The 15,893-nt window shown below is 39.4% G+C and overlaps 1 protein-coding gene across 1 annotated transcript in view; it reads left to right on the forward strand.

The window, feature by feature from the left end:
• The first annotated feature begins 13,824 nt into the window (after positions 1-13,824).
• GPBP1L1 (GC-rich promoter binding protein 1 like 1) overlaps positions 13,825-15,893 on the forward strand; it is a 17,398-nt gene continuing 15,329 nt past the window's right edge. Inside the window, exons 1-3 of the mRNA XM_017743525.1 lie at positions 13,825-14,706; positions 15,394-15,508; positions 15,802-15,891. Of these exons, the coding sequence (XP_017599014.1) occupies positions 15,449-15,508; positions 15,802-15,891 (150 nt within the window). The 5' untranslated portion in view covers positions 13,825-14,706; positions 15,394-15,448. The remainder of the gene's footprint in view (positions 14,707-15,393; positions 15,509-15,801; positions 15,892-15,893) is intronic.

The raw sequence follows: 15,893 nt of genomic DNA on the forward strand, positions 1-15,893 counted from the left end.
TGTGCCAGCGAGGCTGGGAAACTTGTCAGGTGCCGCGCGCTGTGTGCTCGTAGGGAAACAGCGCCTGGCCCGAGCGTGAGGCGGCTCTTTGCGGCGTGAAAGTTATTTCCGTGTGTCCGGTGTGTTTTATGCCCCCTTGGCCTAAGGTCTTGTGTGGTTTAACTTAAACGGCTGGAGCTGGACTTGATCAGAACGCGCCTAGGGTTTCAAATATCCACTTAAGACTTTGAATTCAGTTCAGTTTAGTAACGAGCTGTTTTGGAACGATTTTAGAGCAGTCAGTGGGTGTCTGCACAAGTTACGAGTTTTTAAACAGCTTTAGAGGAACAGTAGCTATTTAAATTCTTACAAGTAATGGTGGAATGGCTTAAGAGTGTTGCTTAAAAATCTTTTTATATTAACATGACCAGGTAGGACAGCCTGCCTTTCCCCGCCCCCGAGCTGTGAGTGACACAAGTGTTAGTAATGTTGATAATACTCTGAAACGTTGCAAGTGCCTGAGCAAAATGTGGAAATAGCAAAGAGGAGGAATGGAGATAACAGCTGAGATAATTGGAGCGCCATCAAAGCTGAGTTTACTGTAGAGTTGACATTGCTTCCTATAAAAATGTTAGGTGGTTATGAAAAAAGCTTATGCAAATGTTACTTCGTGAATGAATATGGCTGGTATTTCAGTGAAAGGTTCCCCATGCTTATCCATTTGGAGACCGGTATTTCAAACTTCCAGTTTCTGACTCAGGAAGGAAACAGGTGTAGAGCAGTGGTAGGAACAAATAAAATTCCCAGATTTAAGAGGAGCAGCTTTTCCTCTCACACTCTCCTTATGGCTTTTTTTTTTTTTCCCCCCAGCTATTTGTAGGGAAGTGCAGCCCTCTGTATTTTATATTCATCTGGTTTATAGCCTTAATCCTATATGACACAGAAGTTTCCATTGCAGATATCATACGAGGACCTAAAGTGGAAATATGCAGGGAACAGATGGCATTTTAAAAAAACACAAATCCTGGTTTTTTTCTGCGGTGTCTCAGAAATATGAGGAGCAGAATGCAGATGTGAAATACAGCAAATCAAAGGGAAGTGCACACTTTCTGAATGTTAGGAAAAAATTTTACTTTGAGAATATCTACAGGGTATGGTCAACTTGTCTCGCATGTGTGACTGCTGTGTGGTGTTACTGAATCTTGAAATTCCTGTTTTAAATTAGGAAATTAAATCATTACAGGAAAAATAATATTCACTAGCATTTTCAATTAATGGAAATGGTATTTCAGGAGTTGTGGGATCCTTATTTTAACACAGAAAAATGCTGTGGTTGGATCTGTGAATTTCTTCAGGAGTGTGGGGTGTCATAACGTAGTTTTTGCCATTACGAAGTGAAGAAAAACTATTGGCTCAGGAGTTAAAGTTACCTTATTTTTTTTTCAGCGTTACAAATTGTTTGAAGTTAGTTGTGTAACTGCTGAATTGACTTAGCTATGAAGTGTACTCCAGGGTGTGCTTTGTTTGTTTGTCTGAAGAGATTGGAAAAGGGCTGACTCTGTTCAGTAGAGCTGAAGCATTAAAGCACCTCTCTCCAGCAGAGTGCTGGCTGTGTTTGCATGGACACAGCTTTTCCTTACAGTTTCGTAGAAACAACCAGGAGGTGACTGTTGCTCTAGCTTATCCAGGGAGAGGTCATAGTTACTGGATTTTGCAGTTGATGAGGTAGTGTGTGTACCAGGAGGTTTCCCTGGGATTTTTAAGTTTTGTGTTAATTTATTTGTAGAGGCTGGAGTGGTTTGGTTTTGGTTCTGCAAATTCAGCAATGTAAGTAGACATTTTACTGTCACTTACGTAGTGACCAGGATGCCAACTAAATCATGTGTGGCGTTTGTTTTAGCAAGAGAAATTGAGGTCCGTGTTCTCTTTGCTCGTCAGATTCAATGAAAAGCAGTGAAGTTGGCAGAAACGTGGTCCTGCTCAGAATACTTCATGAAAGCCAGAATGTTGTTTAACTTGTGTGCTGTAACTTTATATGTTCCTGTGAAAATGTGCCAAACTTTAACGAGTTACTGTATGGTCAGAAGATAAATTTATGGTTTTGGGAGTGGATTTAGGTAGAGACTGATAGTGGCTAAGTGTCCACTGCCCCATACATGTATGTGCAAACACTGTGCAGACGTAGAAGTTCTAGGTTAGACAGGGCTGTGAGTGTGACAGTAAGCAGGGAGGGGAAGCATTATGGCTTAATTGATCATACATATTAGTGATCAGGCTGTATCACTCCAAACTGGAAATTCTTGATTAAAGTATGCAGCTCCTTCTCTAGCTGGTTTTCAAAAGTCAGGAGAAGATTTTTCACCCTTTATGCTACTTAGACCTTTCTATAATTAAACAGCAAAACAGTTTTGCAAAGTGTTGGTGTATGCAGTTCTATAATATGACTAATCTGAAATAGTTGCACTTCCAAGGTCTGGCTTAACAAAAATGCTTTGAACCCGTGCAGCCAAACATAACTGAGGTTTTCTGCAATAAATGATGCTCAGAAAGAAATATTTTGCAGCATGTGACCTTGTGCCTCAGGGACTGTTGTACATTAGGGAGTTCACCAGGAGCAGCTGAAGTTCTAGGACTTACAGGCATTCTAGCAAAAATGCCAGTGTTGGTTTGTTTTCTCCTTGAATCTTGTGATCATTTCCAGTTCAATGTTTTGCATAGTTTTATCCTCCACACTGGAAGGAGTATCACAACTCTGTGCCGTGATGTTAGTGGCTCTTGATAAGAAGATATGTCTGTAATGTTGTCTGAATGTTCCTGGTTTTAGGAATCCCCTTTTTTCAATAGAAGAAGAAATTAGGAATTTTAATTTAATTTCCCTTAGAGAAGTTTTATTTTTTGTATCTCTTCTAGGTTCTGGATATCTGTGTGACCCCCTCCCCATAGTGTAGTTGCAACATAGGGAGTATGTGGCAATGAGTGACACTCTCTTGGAATTTTGTCATCTTCAGTTTATGACAATTAACTTGTAAATAAAGGACTGAGTCTGCCAGGGAGATATATGGTATTATTCTGGGCACAGAAATTATTGGTATTCACAAAGTTGCTGGTGAAGGTGTATGGTAAAGATTACAACAGGTCTCCCTCCAGCCTTTCAGCACAGAGGAGTGTTTTGCCATTGTGTTACAATGCGTCATCCATCATCAAGGGATTAATCAAGACTCATGTGAGATGATCTGAAAAGACCTTTGATGTTAATCTTAAAAAAACTCAGCAAGGAACTCTCATCCTGAAAATGTTGAATGTGTTATGATCTTGACTGTTAGTTTGGGAAAACTGTCTTTCCTCTACTTTGAACTACAGTTAAAAGTAGAGAAATGGGTTAATGACAGCTTTAATGTCTTCAGGTTGACTGGGCCTTCTGGAATGTATCCTCTAGTGTTTAGGGAGCTGAGAGCCTGTGGGGGTGGGAAAAGTTCCAGAATGCTGAGGAGTTGAGGAGCATTTTCCCTCACAGCATCTAGAAAAAAGGCAATACTTGGGTATGTCCAGAGGAAGAGTGTTCACATCAGGGAGTCTGCGTCATGTACTTTTTGGTGGTTTCACTTCCCTATATTGCAATGATGTTCTTACTGAACACACAGATAATGTGATCCTGACAAATTCAATAAATGGTCTGAAAACAATAGCTTTGGATTCAGCCATTTTGGTGTAGATGGGTTCAAATTACTGTGTTTTGGTATATTGCCTACACAGACAAGTAGCAGCTGGCAGGGCAGCAGTTCTGTGGGGGAGTATCTGGGGGTTGTAATGGTTCCTAAATTATCATGAGTCAGCAGCATCACTGTCATGAAAATTCACTTGTCATACTGGAACATATAGAAGCATTTAAAATAAGGTAATGAAGCAGTTTCTCCGTTCTGCCGAGGCGTACCCTAACCTAACCCTAAACCTGACCCTAACCCAACCCTAACCCTAACCCCGGAGAAACCGTAACTAAGGATTGGAAAAAAAAATTGATTGGTTAGCTCTACGGTGATTTTATACAACATGTTTCATCAGACATTAGCAGGTGATGTATACAGCAGCTTAAAAAAGTTACCTGCAGGTATAACTGGGAGGCAGCTCTGACATCGTGTCACTGCCTGCAAGCTGTCACACTTGGTAGGTGGGTCACGTCAGTTTTTTCATCATTGGTGCTTTGAACTTGAAAGCTTGATCTTTGCCAGTAAAATGTGACTGGTTGAGGGTGGGTTGTTTGTTGGTTTTGGGTTTTTTTTTAAGCATGGCTATATTTGATCCCAGAATATGATAGTAGATCCTTTTTCTGCTGCCAAACAGTGCTGGGATACAGGGTGGTCTGTGGGACTTCCCCAGAAAAAAAAAAAAAACCCACCTGCTAAAGTTACCTTTCAGTCAGGGAATACTGAAGTTTTGGTCTGGAGAAAAGATTTCTTAAAAGGTATCTGCAAGGAGAGTTTAGTCAGGTTTCTACATCCGTCATGAGTAAAACAAGTAGTTATGAGTTGAAATTGCAGCAGAATATGTTCAGGTGAGGCATTAGATGCAGGGACAGGCTTTCAAGCCATACAAATAACCAAAACAGATTGTAGGGATACACTGGAGAACGCTGGTGTGCTAATCTGGTTTGATTTACAGCTTCCAAAAAAATATTCCAGTGGAGGTATGTATAGCTGCATAATGAATTCCAGTCTGCTGATGACAAACTCGTTTTTCTGATACTTTATGAGACACTTCAGGATTAATTTTTGGACCTCTGCAAGCTGAAGATCACTGTACAAATTGGTGAAGGGGGGGGGAGTTGCTTAGTTGACTTTCAGAGACATCTGATGGAAGAGGGTAGAGCTAAATTCTTTTAAATCTCAGGAAAAGGTGCTTAACTGTGCAATGTATGAGGATTTTTTTCCCACACAGATGTTTTGCTTGTATTCACTAATTTATTGTGGGACACTAGGATAGAAGAATCAGTGTTTTAGTCTTGGCCCACACAGATTACCTGCAGAAAAACAATAATTCTCTGCAAGATCTAAAGACAAAGCTGAAACCAGCTGGACAACATTTTGTCCATAACTCCTTGCTTTATTTTAACTCAGTTTCACAAACTAGATTGTAGATAGAACTCCAGGAAAACACTGTGAACATCTAAAGAGGATGTATGTCCCAGCTGCAGCAAATCATTAGATGACAGGATGACTTTTTCTCTTTCTCCATTTTTTTTTTTTTTTTTTTAAGCCAAGACCAAACTAGTGGAATATGTATTATTTTTGCAATTTATTTTATATGTGTAAGAGTTGTTTTAAACTGAATTGTGTTCAGTGACTTTTCTGCATTGATGTTTGTTAATACTTTCTCAATCAGAAAGTGCTGAAAATGTTAAACCAGTGAAATGAAAACCACTGCAGACAATGTAAACTTTACAAACTAATGCAGGTGTTGTACACATGCTGAAAAGTGCTGAGTGAACATGTCTTTGTCATGTCCTAGTTACGGACAAATAAATGTGGAGTTTGATCATATTGTCCTGGTCTTGATGTAAAAGGGTTTGGAAATAATCCAGATTGCAGGGAGGGGCAGAAAAGGTATGAGTTGTCCCTCAGTCTTGGCAGGCTGTCTTTAGGGGAAGTACCTATAACTGGAATGCACCTCCCTTCCCAGTTTGTAGTACTGGTCTTGTAGGACCCAGGTAATGGTATTGAGGGGAAGAATTACTGCAGTACTGGTTAGGAGAATGGTCTCTTATTTCTGAATGTTCTCTGTTTTGTTGACTTTCAATTCTCCTTCCTCTTTGCAAATGACATGCCTTTTACTTGCTTATCCTTCATCTGAAATGCAGATCTGTACTTCCGTCTACTTGATTTGTAGTCTCTCTTGCCTTGACACAAATATTTGATAAATAGTCTGGTTGCATTTGAGGCTCTTTTCCAAAGGAAATACGTTTTTCTCCACTCCAAATGGAATATATTTAAATGTAAATGTGCTATAGTAGCAGTAATAACCCTGGTAAAATACTGGCTTATAAAATACCCTTAGTGGGAAATACCCATCCCATGATTTTTTTTTTGAGGTACTGGAGAACTACTTACTTAACTTCTGCTTAGGCTCCATCCACATCTCTGGAAGACAGGTAGGCAGGAGGTATGTAGCATACAGCAGGGATAAGGCAGTAATTACATATTTGCAATTCTTTCCTGATGATGGAGAACATTATCCTGGTGTGTGCTACTGAGCAGTAGAAGTGACTTTGTTCCTTAAGGCTTTGGGCAGACTGTACAGATGGCCTCTTCATTGCCCTTTCACTCATTCTGTCATAAGGGTTTGGGGACAGGAGTGGTACCTTAAAGGCAGCCATGATGAGGTGCTGTGCTGTGTAAGGTTCTGGGCAGAACAGAGCCTTATCTTGACTTACTTGCAAAAGATCTGTAGATCAAAGTGCAGTACAAAATAGATGTTTGATTTTGTTCCTTAAAGAGCTAAAAATAAAAAGACCTTTGGATTTGATTAAAATAGTAGAATACCTTCTCCAGATTTAAAATACCTTATTTAATAAAATGCTAAAGCTGTTTGAAAGTTCAGAACGTTAATCACGTTTAAAGCCTAATACTATTTAAAATGCGTTTCTTTGGTTTGTATCAGTAGTGTCAATAGATGCACTTGTTTAAGAGGTGTACCATCCCTGAAGCCTTACTTTTTGCAGCAGGGCAGAGCAGTAAACAGGTTTTAATATTTCAGGTAAATACCACTGTTCTCTAACATAAACAGTACTAAAGGCAGTGAAAGGGACATTGGAGGGAGGGAAGTGGAATCTTAACAGGCACAGGAGAGAGGCATAAGGGATGACAGCATTGCCAGTGGCTGCACAGTATGAAACATAGGAATAACTGGTGGTAGGCATAATATCTAGAAAGCCTGTGTTCTCCTATTTTGTGCTTATGAGAAGTTGACCCTTTTAGATTTTACATGTTTAAAATGGCCTTATCTTGGTATTCTTGGTGCTTTGAGGAGTAAATTCATGAAAACCCCTTGGAAGGGTTCATTTTTGATGTATCACACTTGCTGGCTATGGTCCGGAGACTTATCATCTTACACAGGCTTCTGTACAGGCTCCCCATGATGCTGCCTTTTCCAAAATACGCTTTGGGCTTTTGAGTTAAGTACAACTTGCTTCCAAAGACAAGTTTGCTGGCTTTTGTGTGGTAACCTTGCTAGTAAAAACTTGGCTCAACAGAAGCTTGGAGGGCCGGTGTATCATCAGTGAATAACGTTTCTGAAGGTCGTGTTTTTGTGAGTGGTGTTTTCTTGTTCGATGAATAATCTTTCCTACAGTCCTAGAAGTCACTTTTTTCTGTTACTGGGTTGTTACTTTTGTATGTCCTTGTATCTTTAATTGGTGTCACAAAGGAAAAAAATAATCTCCTTACCCCCTATACTCTAGATCTCAATATGTATTCATGAGACCAGACTGTTAAGGCTTTGCTCGGTGTGTGGTTTTGTGGGGGTATGTGTTTGTCTAGAAGTTTTGAAGGAGGGAAGACTGGGTCAGCGTGGCCTTGGAGAAGTGGAAAGTAAGTATGTGAAGGGACAGGTTGTTTGTGAAGCAGAGCTGTGTGAGATGTCAATGGAAGGACTGTCAGTAGAGAAAAGGGGATTAGGACATAGATGTGTCTGTATGGACCTTTCTTAACCTATTTTCAGTTCATTTAAGTTAGTCATCTGGTTTGTGTAAGTGGTCAGGTATGTAACAGTTGGTATGATTTTCCCCCACCCCTAGCCTGTTACTCTGGAAGCACTTTTGTATGGCCAAGCTTCTGGCATGTTTTCATTTTGGAATATAGATTTGCAGTGTTCTGTCTAGAATACAAAACAGTTTTGATGACTCTGCAAGATAGATTCATTTGCTTTAAACTTGAAAACCAAGTTGTTAATCTTTCTGTAATAGATCCTTTTCACTAAAACATTTAATATCTATATCTGGGAAAGTTTTAGTTTAGTACATGATTAACATTTTAATCCATCCTTTAGTGTTCTAAAATGGGCTCATATTTCTATAAATCTAGAAAACTGTTATGAGTGATGCTCTGTATTTTTAGATACTACATTTTTTTCAGCAGCCAGATACAATTTAAGCAATTTTTTTGCAGTATTTTTAATTAATAGGGCTGTCCTTTATTTTGGAAGGCTGGCTGTGGGATATAATGGGAAGAAACGAGTAGTGATGGCATATCTGGGATAGTTCTTCTGGTTCCTAATACCTCAGGTGTGTGAGCTCTACCAGTTGTACGTGCCATTCCGGAACATCTGCATTTGTCCTCTCCAAAGGGAACTGTTTTTCAGTTGTGCAGACAGGGTGAAGGTGTGTCTAGACAATTGTATTAATGGAAGTGAAAGGAAAAGGGAAGTTTGTTTTGTAGCTACTTTATGTAGGTGAACTGGAAATGAATTATCTCAACTTGTGAAGACATGGCTCACCAGTTGTTATGACAACTATTGAACGAGTTATGCTGCACTTGTGTCTTTTATAGTAAGGCCTAATAATGCATGCAAGGTTGAAGCAAGGTTTATAATTATATTATAAATGTAATTCACTGTCACAGATTGCCCAGAGAAGTTGTGGATGCCCCATCGCTGGAAATGAGCATTCTGGTAAAGTGGAAGGTGTCTCTGCCTGTGGCAGGGGGGCTGTAACTAGGTGTTTTTTAAGGCTGTGTACCCAAATATGATTATCTTTATAATATGTTTTTGATAGCAAGACCAAGCCTTGTAACATTTGGGGGTTTTTTCTGGAAAACAGGGTAGTGAAATTTCACGTGAGCCTTTTTGATAGCCTTAAGGAAGTCAGTAGCATGCTTTTGACTCTTCCTGAGTTGGACTGCAGGCTGTGCTCCCTATTTTTGTGAATCTATTGGGTGAATTGGAGGTTATTAGAAAGAGATATTTCAGTGAATGCATATTGTGTTAATTCCTTATCATAAACTAACGTACACCTATTCAGTGACACTACTCTGAAAAGTAGCTAAGTGGGAAGAGGTCTGTTCTGAATGTTTGGGCATTTCTGCTTGATTAAATAACTTTAAAAGAGCTTCACAGAAAGAAAACTGATGAGGGAAGTCAATTCTGTTCTGCCTTCTGCATCCATGAAATTGTCCACTAATTTTTCTGAATGCTTTTGCAACCCAGCTGACATCTGATCTTTAGGTGATCTTTAGGAGTATTACTGAAATCCCAATTGACTTGGCTGGTTAGAAAAACAAATCTTTACTTTTTTAAAGTAAACATGCTTTATTTAGAGCAATAGATAGAAATGCAGTGAACTGAAATTGTGGCAGGGATAGACAGGTGTTGTCCTTGTGACCTTTTACAGCTGCTATTAACTGGATTGATAAATGTGTAATGAAGGGTAAAAGTTTACTTTTATGCTGGTTTTCCACTAGAGGCTCCACGTCTTTGTGATTTGCTGTTGCAGGAGAGGAGAAACTGAATTAGAGGCTGCAATTAATAGGATTTGTGGTAGACAGCAGTGCTGAAGGGACCTGGGAATGTTTGCAAGGTACAGCGAAGCAGAAAAAACACCCAGTAAAATGTGTCCATTTCAGAAATGTGCACTGCAGTACGTCATGTGGACAAAGGTTGGAAGCCCTAGTTCCAGGTATTCCCAGAGAGGTGGTGCGCTGGAACAGCGTGTCATGGCACAGCAGGCAGCCTGTAACTCAGGGGAGACCACTTCCCCTTGCGTTTTTACAGCCTCGTAGGCCAAGGCAGGAGATGGAAGATGAAGTAAGAGGAAAAATGCACTGCTGCTAAGGCTCATCTGTTCTGTTTGTTAGGACTTCTGAAATATCTTGATCCATTTCCAGTGAATAATTTCATAGCTCAGTGGCTCTGATTAGCTCGTCTCTCTAGGCTCTTGTTCTGGTCAATGTAAGTCTTTACATATTGAACACCTCCTTGGTTCCCACTGTCAGGTATATCTGAAAAGCTCAGCTTGAGAGTCAAAGCTTTAGAAACTCTGGTTTAGAGATTAACTCTGATAAAGTGTGTGTTAGGAGTAGAAATGAAAATAAATAGAAGGCTGAAAACCAGGCAACTCCCTTCAACTGTGGTAGAGCAAGACGTTTATGAAAGGGGTATTGGAGAATGGGGGTTTCTCTCTGACTGCAGATGTTTCTTACTGTAGTCTGTGTCTCTAACTTGAATGTGCTTGTATGTTCCTTCTGTTTTCATGCCAGTTTTTAATATTTGTTTAAGCAAATACACTATAAAATCTGGTATATAAAAGAGCACCTGACAAGTTTGTTTGACTCAGTTTGACCACTTCTAATTGCATGTAAAATAACACAGTGAAGGGTATTTAGTTGTGAAACTTAAGCACTTACCAAGGGGAAAAAAGTACTTTCGGAACAACAAAAAAATAGGTTACTAAAGGCATTTTTAATGTTACATGTAAAAAATGATAATATAAATTGTTAACAGTTCTAATTAACCTTTAAAAATAAGTGGAACCCAGGTGCTAATACAGGGTTTAATTTTTTTCATACTTAGATGACTTGCCAAAGACTATTTCATTTTGATGGGTGAAATAATATTTTGGGATAGTTGACAGACAACCATTTTTTTCTGCACCAAAGCTCATTAATGCAGGTTTCATTGTTCTGAAAGGAGGTATGCCTTTAGAGAACATTTCATTTAGTGATATTATTATTATTTTCTTTTTCTGATTTGTATTAGCAGAAATAATTCACATTTTAATTCATTTAAAAGGAAACCGAGAATTAATTAAGTTTGCATTGACACGCACTTTCCTTTGCTTTTTTCCTGGAATTGGGAGTGGCTACTGATGATCTTTGTCCTTGTGTTTTCCATAGTGAAGCAGAGATCAGTACAGATTTAACTGTAAATGCAATATTAGAAGAACTGAGTAGTTATCAAAGGTCACTTCAGTTCTGTGTAGTAATAGGGAATAAAATCTGTTAGATATTAGGAAGAAAATTTTTCAAGTGCACACTTTTTCCACTGTTTAAATGGGCCATGCTCCCAAATCTTGAACATTTGATGCAGTTTTCGTGACATTAAGAACCCAAAGAGTAGGGTAAAGGCTAATAAGGGTGATTAGAGGTATTCAGAAGGCTTCCATGAATAGTCTTGGTTTGGAAGAGGCATGACTTGAGTCAATATATCTCGTGTAAAATTGTGAGTACCATGGAAAACTGAATAGAATGTGGTTGGGCACTTTGGTAGCACAAGAAAATACCCAGTTGAATTGAGGCTGGCATTTTTTAATAGCTACAAGTTGACTTCTACACAAAGCACAAGTAAACTGTGCCCACTCTCATTTGGGAGGCAAAAATGTATAAATGTGTCTGAAAACAAAGCAACTTGAACAGATTTGCATAGAAGCTCTGACTGGTAATAAATTGTAATACAGACTCTGGCTTAAAAGTCTGAGAAAGTATCCTGGGAGTCCTGCAGCTATTTGTTCTTGGTCTTGCACTTTTTTTTTTCCAATAATTTGTTACAGGTTGCTGTCAGAGAGGGTAATGGAGAGACTGTGGGTCCTGCCCCTTAGGATTTTGTGGTGTTACTGTTGTCAGTAGAGTGGTAGGTTATGGAAGTGGTCTCAGGTAGGTTGCAGATCTGCTGTTGGATGGGATCCAGAGCGTGTGTGAGAGGGGGCTGTAAAACCCAGCATGGGGGCTCATCCTGGAGACTGAAGAGTTTCAGTGCTACTGTAATTTACAGCACTTCATTTAACAAGGTTTTTGCTCTAGCAAGAAGTCTTCCATTTAAATGTGACGTCCCTTGTTCTTTTTGTGCTGGGATGTGCCCAGGAAGGCGATGACTGAAGAGTTGTGTATGTCCCTACCGAATTATGGGGTCAAGTCTAGGAGTTGTACTAGAGGGCTACAGGTGCACCAGGCACTGCTTAATGAACTGCCCTGGTCATTCATACTTACAGTGATATCAAAATAGCAGCTTCAGAGACCCAAATCTCTGCAAGATCATCTATAAATTGGTGGTTGGAGTTTTACAAAATGTTTCACCTTCGCTTTAATTGTGCTGAAATGTGAAAGGAAACCTCGCAGCAACATGAACTGTTGATGTGCTTTCCTTTTCCCTTGCCTTTTCCAAAGGTCCTGGGAACCTTTTTGGTAAATGGAACCTGGGTATTGTACTTCTGTGGTGTTTTTATTTTTGTTTTGTACTCAGACCTGGTTCTTACTTCAAAACTGCAGTTCTGTGATGTTCATTTATTTAGATACCTTAAATCCAGAGAACAGTTCTCTGTGGGCTTTCTTTAGGTCCATTTTTCACATTGCTGTGAACCATTCTCAAGGTTCATTAAATCAACTTATTAAATTTTTTAACTTCTATCAGTAGCTTGACTTAGCTCAATTGCTATACTGTTCATTCTGAAAAGCATATTTATTCAGAAGGTAATGAGTCTTGTTTAAATATAGTCAACTGCATTGACTTTGTCCCTGTTTTGTCTTTCACTTACTCATCAAATGTTTGGTGGTAGACTTAGAAGGTCCCATCTTAAAGAGTTCTGTACCTGTACAAGTTCAGCATGATGGGAAGTCTGTTCTGTCTGCAGCAGATGTTCCGTTATGTCCATTATGCACACTGAAAAATTACCCTTTAATATAAAAATATGTGTTTATAGATCGGTTGTTTGCAATGTGTAATGCTCAATAGATTGTAGCACAGGATAGGGCGCTCAGAAAGTTCCCAGGTCAATACTGTGTGTGGCCATGACCACTCTGGTTTTTCTTTGTCTTGGCTGATAGTTTATACATGTTGTGAGGCTGCTTGTTCTTGCTTTGTCTGCAGAAATGTGGTTGTGGCTCAGAGCCTAGGTGAAGTGTTTCCATCTTTCCAAACTCCTCTATACAACAGTAACATGCAGTTCCAGAAAGGAAAAAAAAAAACAAAAAACAAAAATGAAGGGATTTATTAAAGGGTGACCCAGAAGATAAAAGGTGGTCGTTCTTTTACTATTCCCAGTGTGTGTTTATTTTAAGCCTTGATGAAAATCACCTTAAAAACTTTTTTTAAAAACCCACATGGTTAGAATAAAGAGTGACATAACATATGCAATGAAAACCAAAACTGAGCAAAGAATGGAACCATATCTAAACGAAGAAAAAAAACTCTGATAAGTCAAATATAAAAGCGTAATAAGGCACACCTAAAGGCATCCTGAGAAACAGCTGATGGCATCAAAACAGTAATAAACAGTCTTGGTTGTTTCAAGATCACTAAACTCTGTATTTGCTTCTGGTTAGGTAGGATGGTTCAAGGAAAAAGAGGTCATAACAGAATAACTCAGGCTGTGGTGGTGGTGATATTTTCCATGGAGCAGTTAATGAAATACAGTTTGTATTACTGTCATCATCCTCTTGAGAGGGGAGTCTGGTTGTACTGGAGCGGGTGAGGAATGACGTAGGCACGTAGAGATGAGGCATTTGGAATGGCCAGGCATACCTGCAGCCTAGAGTCTCATTATTTTAGCAGCAGGTTTTAAAATTGCTATGAAATGTGGAATCGCTTTCATCAGCTGCATGCAGTTTCTCCACTCTTCCCTTTATTCTGATTGGTTTTGTTGCTCTTTTGTGGACTAACTCTGGGAAGTGATCATTTAAAAGTGAAAATGCCCTTTTCAGGGACTCTTCTTTTAATTAGATTATTTCAGGTTTTGTTTTGATCAGAGATCAAATAGCTTTTGGCACTTGCACTATAGTTGCTTGATTTCCCTTTCTGTTCTTCTCTTTAGTCATACTTTGTCATGTTTATGCCACTTGTATTGACGGAGTTTTGTTTGGTTTTTTACAGTGACGGTAGTTCCTGTCTCACCTCTTTGATGGAAGAGGACTATGACCCAGAAGTGAACTCTTCACTGTAGAACAAGAAGCTCTTGTGGATAATTGTGTCCCTTTAAAAGCAGCACCCAGTCTACAAAAAATAGAGTAGAAGAGATTATTTTTGGACCTGGCTTTTTTTGTTCATGTGACCTATGTTTCAGCATGTAAATGGTGAAAAACAGGGAGAACATTTGTGCCTGCTTCTGAGCTTTATATCAAGTAGTGCTTAGCTCTGTGGAGCATTAGCCAAGTTACGTGAAGACTAGAGTATATCCTAACATTCATTTTTTAAAATATTTTACCTTTTTTTAGCAGATGTATGTGATAAAAATGAAATTTATATTTTAAGAGCACTTGGGCAGATGCTTCTTGTTTAGATCTCAGCATTTAGGGCAAACATTTTTACGTAACATCTTTTTTCCAGAGCATTTAGGTTGATCTGCTGCAGATCATGAACTGTCCAGCAGCTTTGAGTGTATGTGTTCAGTATTAACCATGATGTTGCTCTGAATGTTGTCATGCAGACTTGACAAACCTTTTTGTAATGTAAAGGCTGACTTCTGTACTACCATAACCAGAGGAAATTTAATGAGGTGAACGTGGGCGTGGCTTTTTTAAATATAAATTACCTTCTTAGGTATCTTTTTTTTGTAGTGAGAGTGCAAAGAGAGGGTAAAATGAGCAGCTGAGGGGGTGAAGGGCACAGTTGGCACGAAGTGCGGCCTCTCGTGCTCTGCTTTGAGACGCACTGTTGCCTCAAGGCTGGCCTTCCAGAATTCTGGAGAAGGAAGGAACCCAGAGGTCACTGAAGCACACAAACTGAGGACATTGGACTGCAGAGGCCAAACTCAGGGTAAGTGATCATATGTACTTACTACTTTGCTATACTGTATTGACTTGCTTCTAGATAAACTAAAGTTGAAAAGTAAAGCAAAATGGTAAATTGGAGAACCTTCCACAAAAAAAGATGGAATTCATTTATACAGAGCAATAGTGAAATGTTCATCATTTTGAGCAGTAAAAATTGCTGTGATATGTTGGAAAGCACATAGGAGTTCAGGAGCTGGTATATGGTTGTCTTTCAGGTCTCTGATCTGCTCTAAATGTCTCTTAACATCACAAGTTGGTCATATTTGATTTACAGCCTCTGGAATAAAACATGCAGTGGTCACCCCTTTGCAGACTGTGAGACAATGATCAGTGAAGAATTGTACTCCAAATTCTGTCGTATCTTGATTTTTACATCTGTCTTGTATGGCTTTTCTGTGCCATTCGTTCTGTTTCCTTCCCCCTCCACACCCATTCTATCATGAACTTCATGGGTTTGTTAAGTGTAAACAGGAAGTAACAGGGAATGTTGGAGTTCTTACCTGTTTCAGTCAGAGGAGTAAAGTCAGCAGGACAAGAAAAATGTTCAAGTATAATATGAAAAACTTCAGCACTTTCCCCCTCCTATTTGTATAGGCCAAACTTTAAGAGGTAAATTGTATTATTATTTCAGTTTGGATAAGATGACAGGGAGTGTTCTTTTCATTTACAGATCCTGGCCATGAGGTTTGATGCCTCATTTTATTGAAGGGAGACACTGGACCTAAATGGCGCAGCATGACTTTGTTCCTGCCTGGCTTAACTTCTCAACACCACAGTCAACCAAGGTAACGGTAATACAGATCACCTCCTTTCACAGCTCTTGACCATGGGTAAGATGAGTGCATTAGGTTCTCTGTGATTCTACGTGAGACAGGTGGATTTGTGAGCTGTTCTGATCAGATGCAGGCTCATTGACATTGCTGGCTAATCAATGTAGATATGGATGCTGTATTGAAAACTCGTACAGGAATGTGTGGCTTGGTGGTTTTTTTCAATTAGCCAAATGTCACTGTTGGACGGACAGGCTCCTGGAGAGTCCAAATGAGTGCTTCATTACATGACTTTTTACTTTCCGCAGTCCCCTGCAGCCACCTTTGAGAAACATGGAGAGCATCTTCCACGGGGGGAGGGCCGCTTTGGCGTGAGCCGCAGGAGACACAACTCTTCCGA

The sequence above is a fragment of the Corvus brachyrhynchos genome, unplaced genomic scaffold (assembly GCF_000691975.1).
Source record: "Corvus brachyrhynchos isolate BGI_N302 unplaced genomic scaffold, ASM69197v1 scaffold48, whole genome shotgun sequence".
Taxonomy (NCBI): Eukaryota; Metazoa; Chordata; class Aves; order Passeriformes; family Corvidae; genus Corvus; species Corvus brachyrhynchos.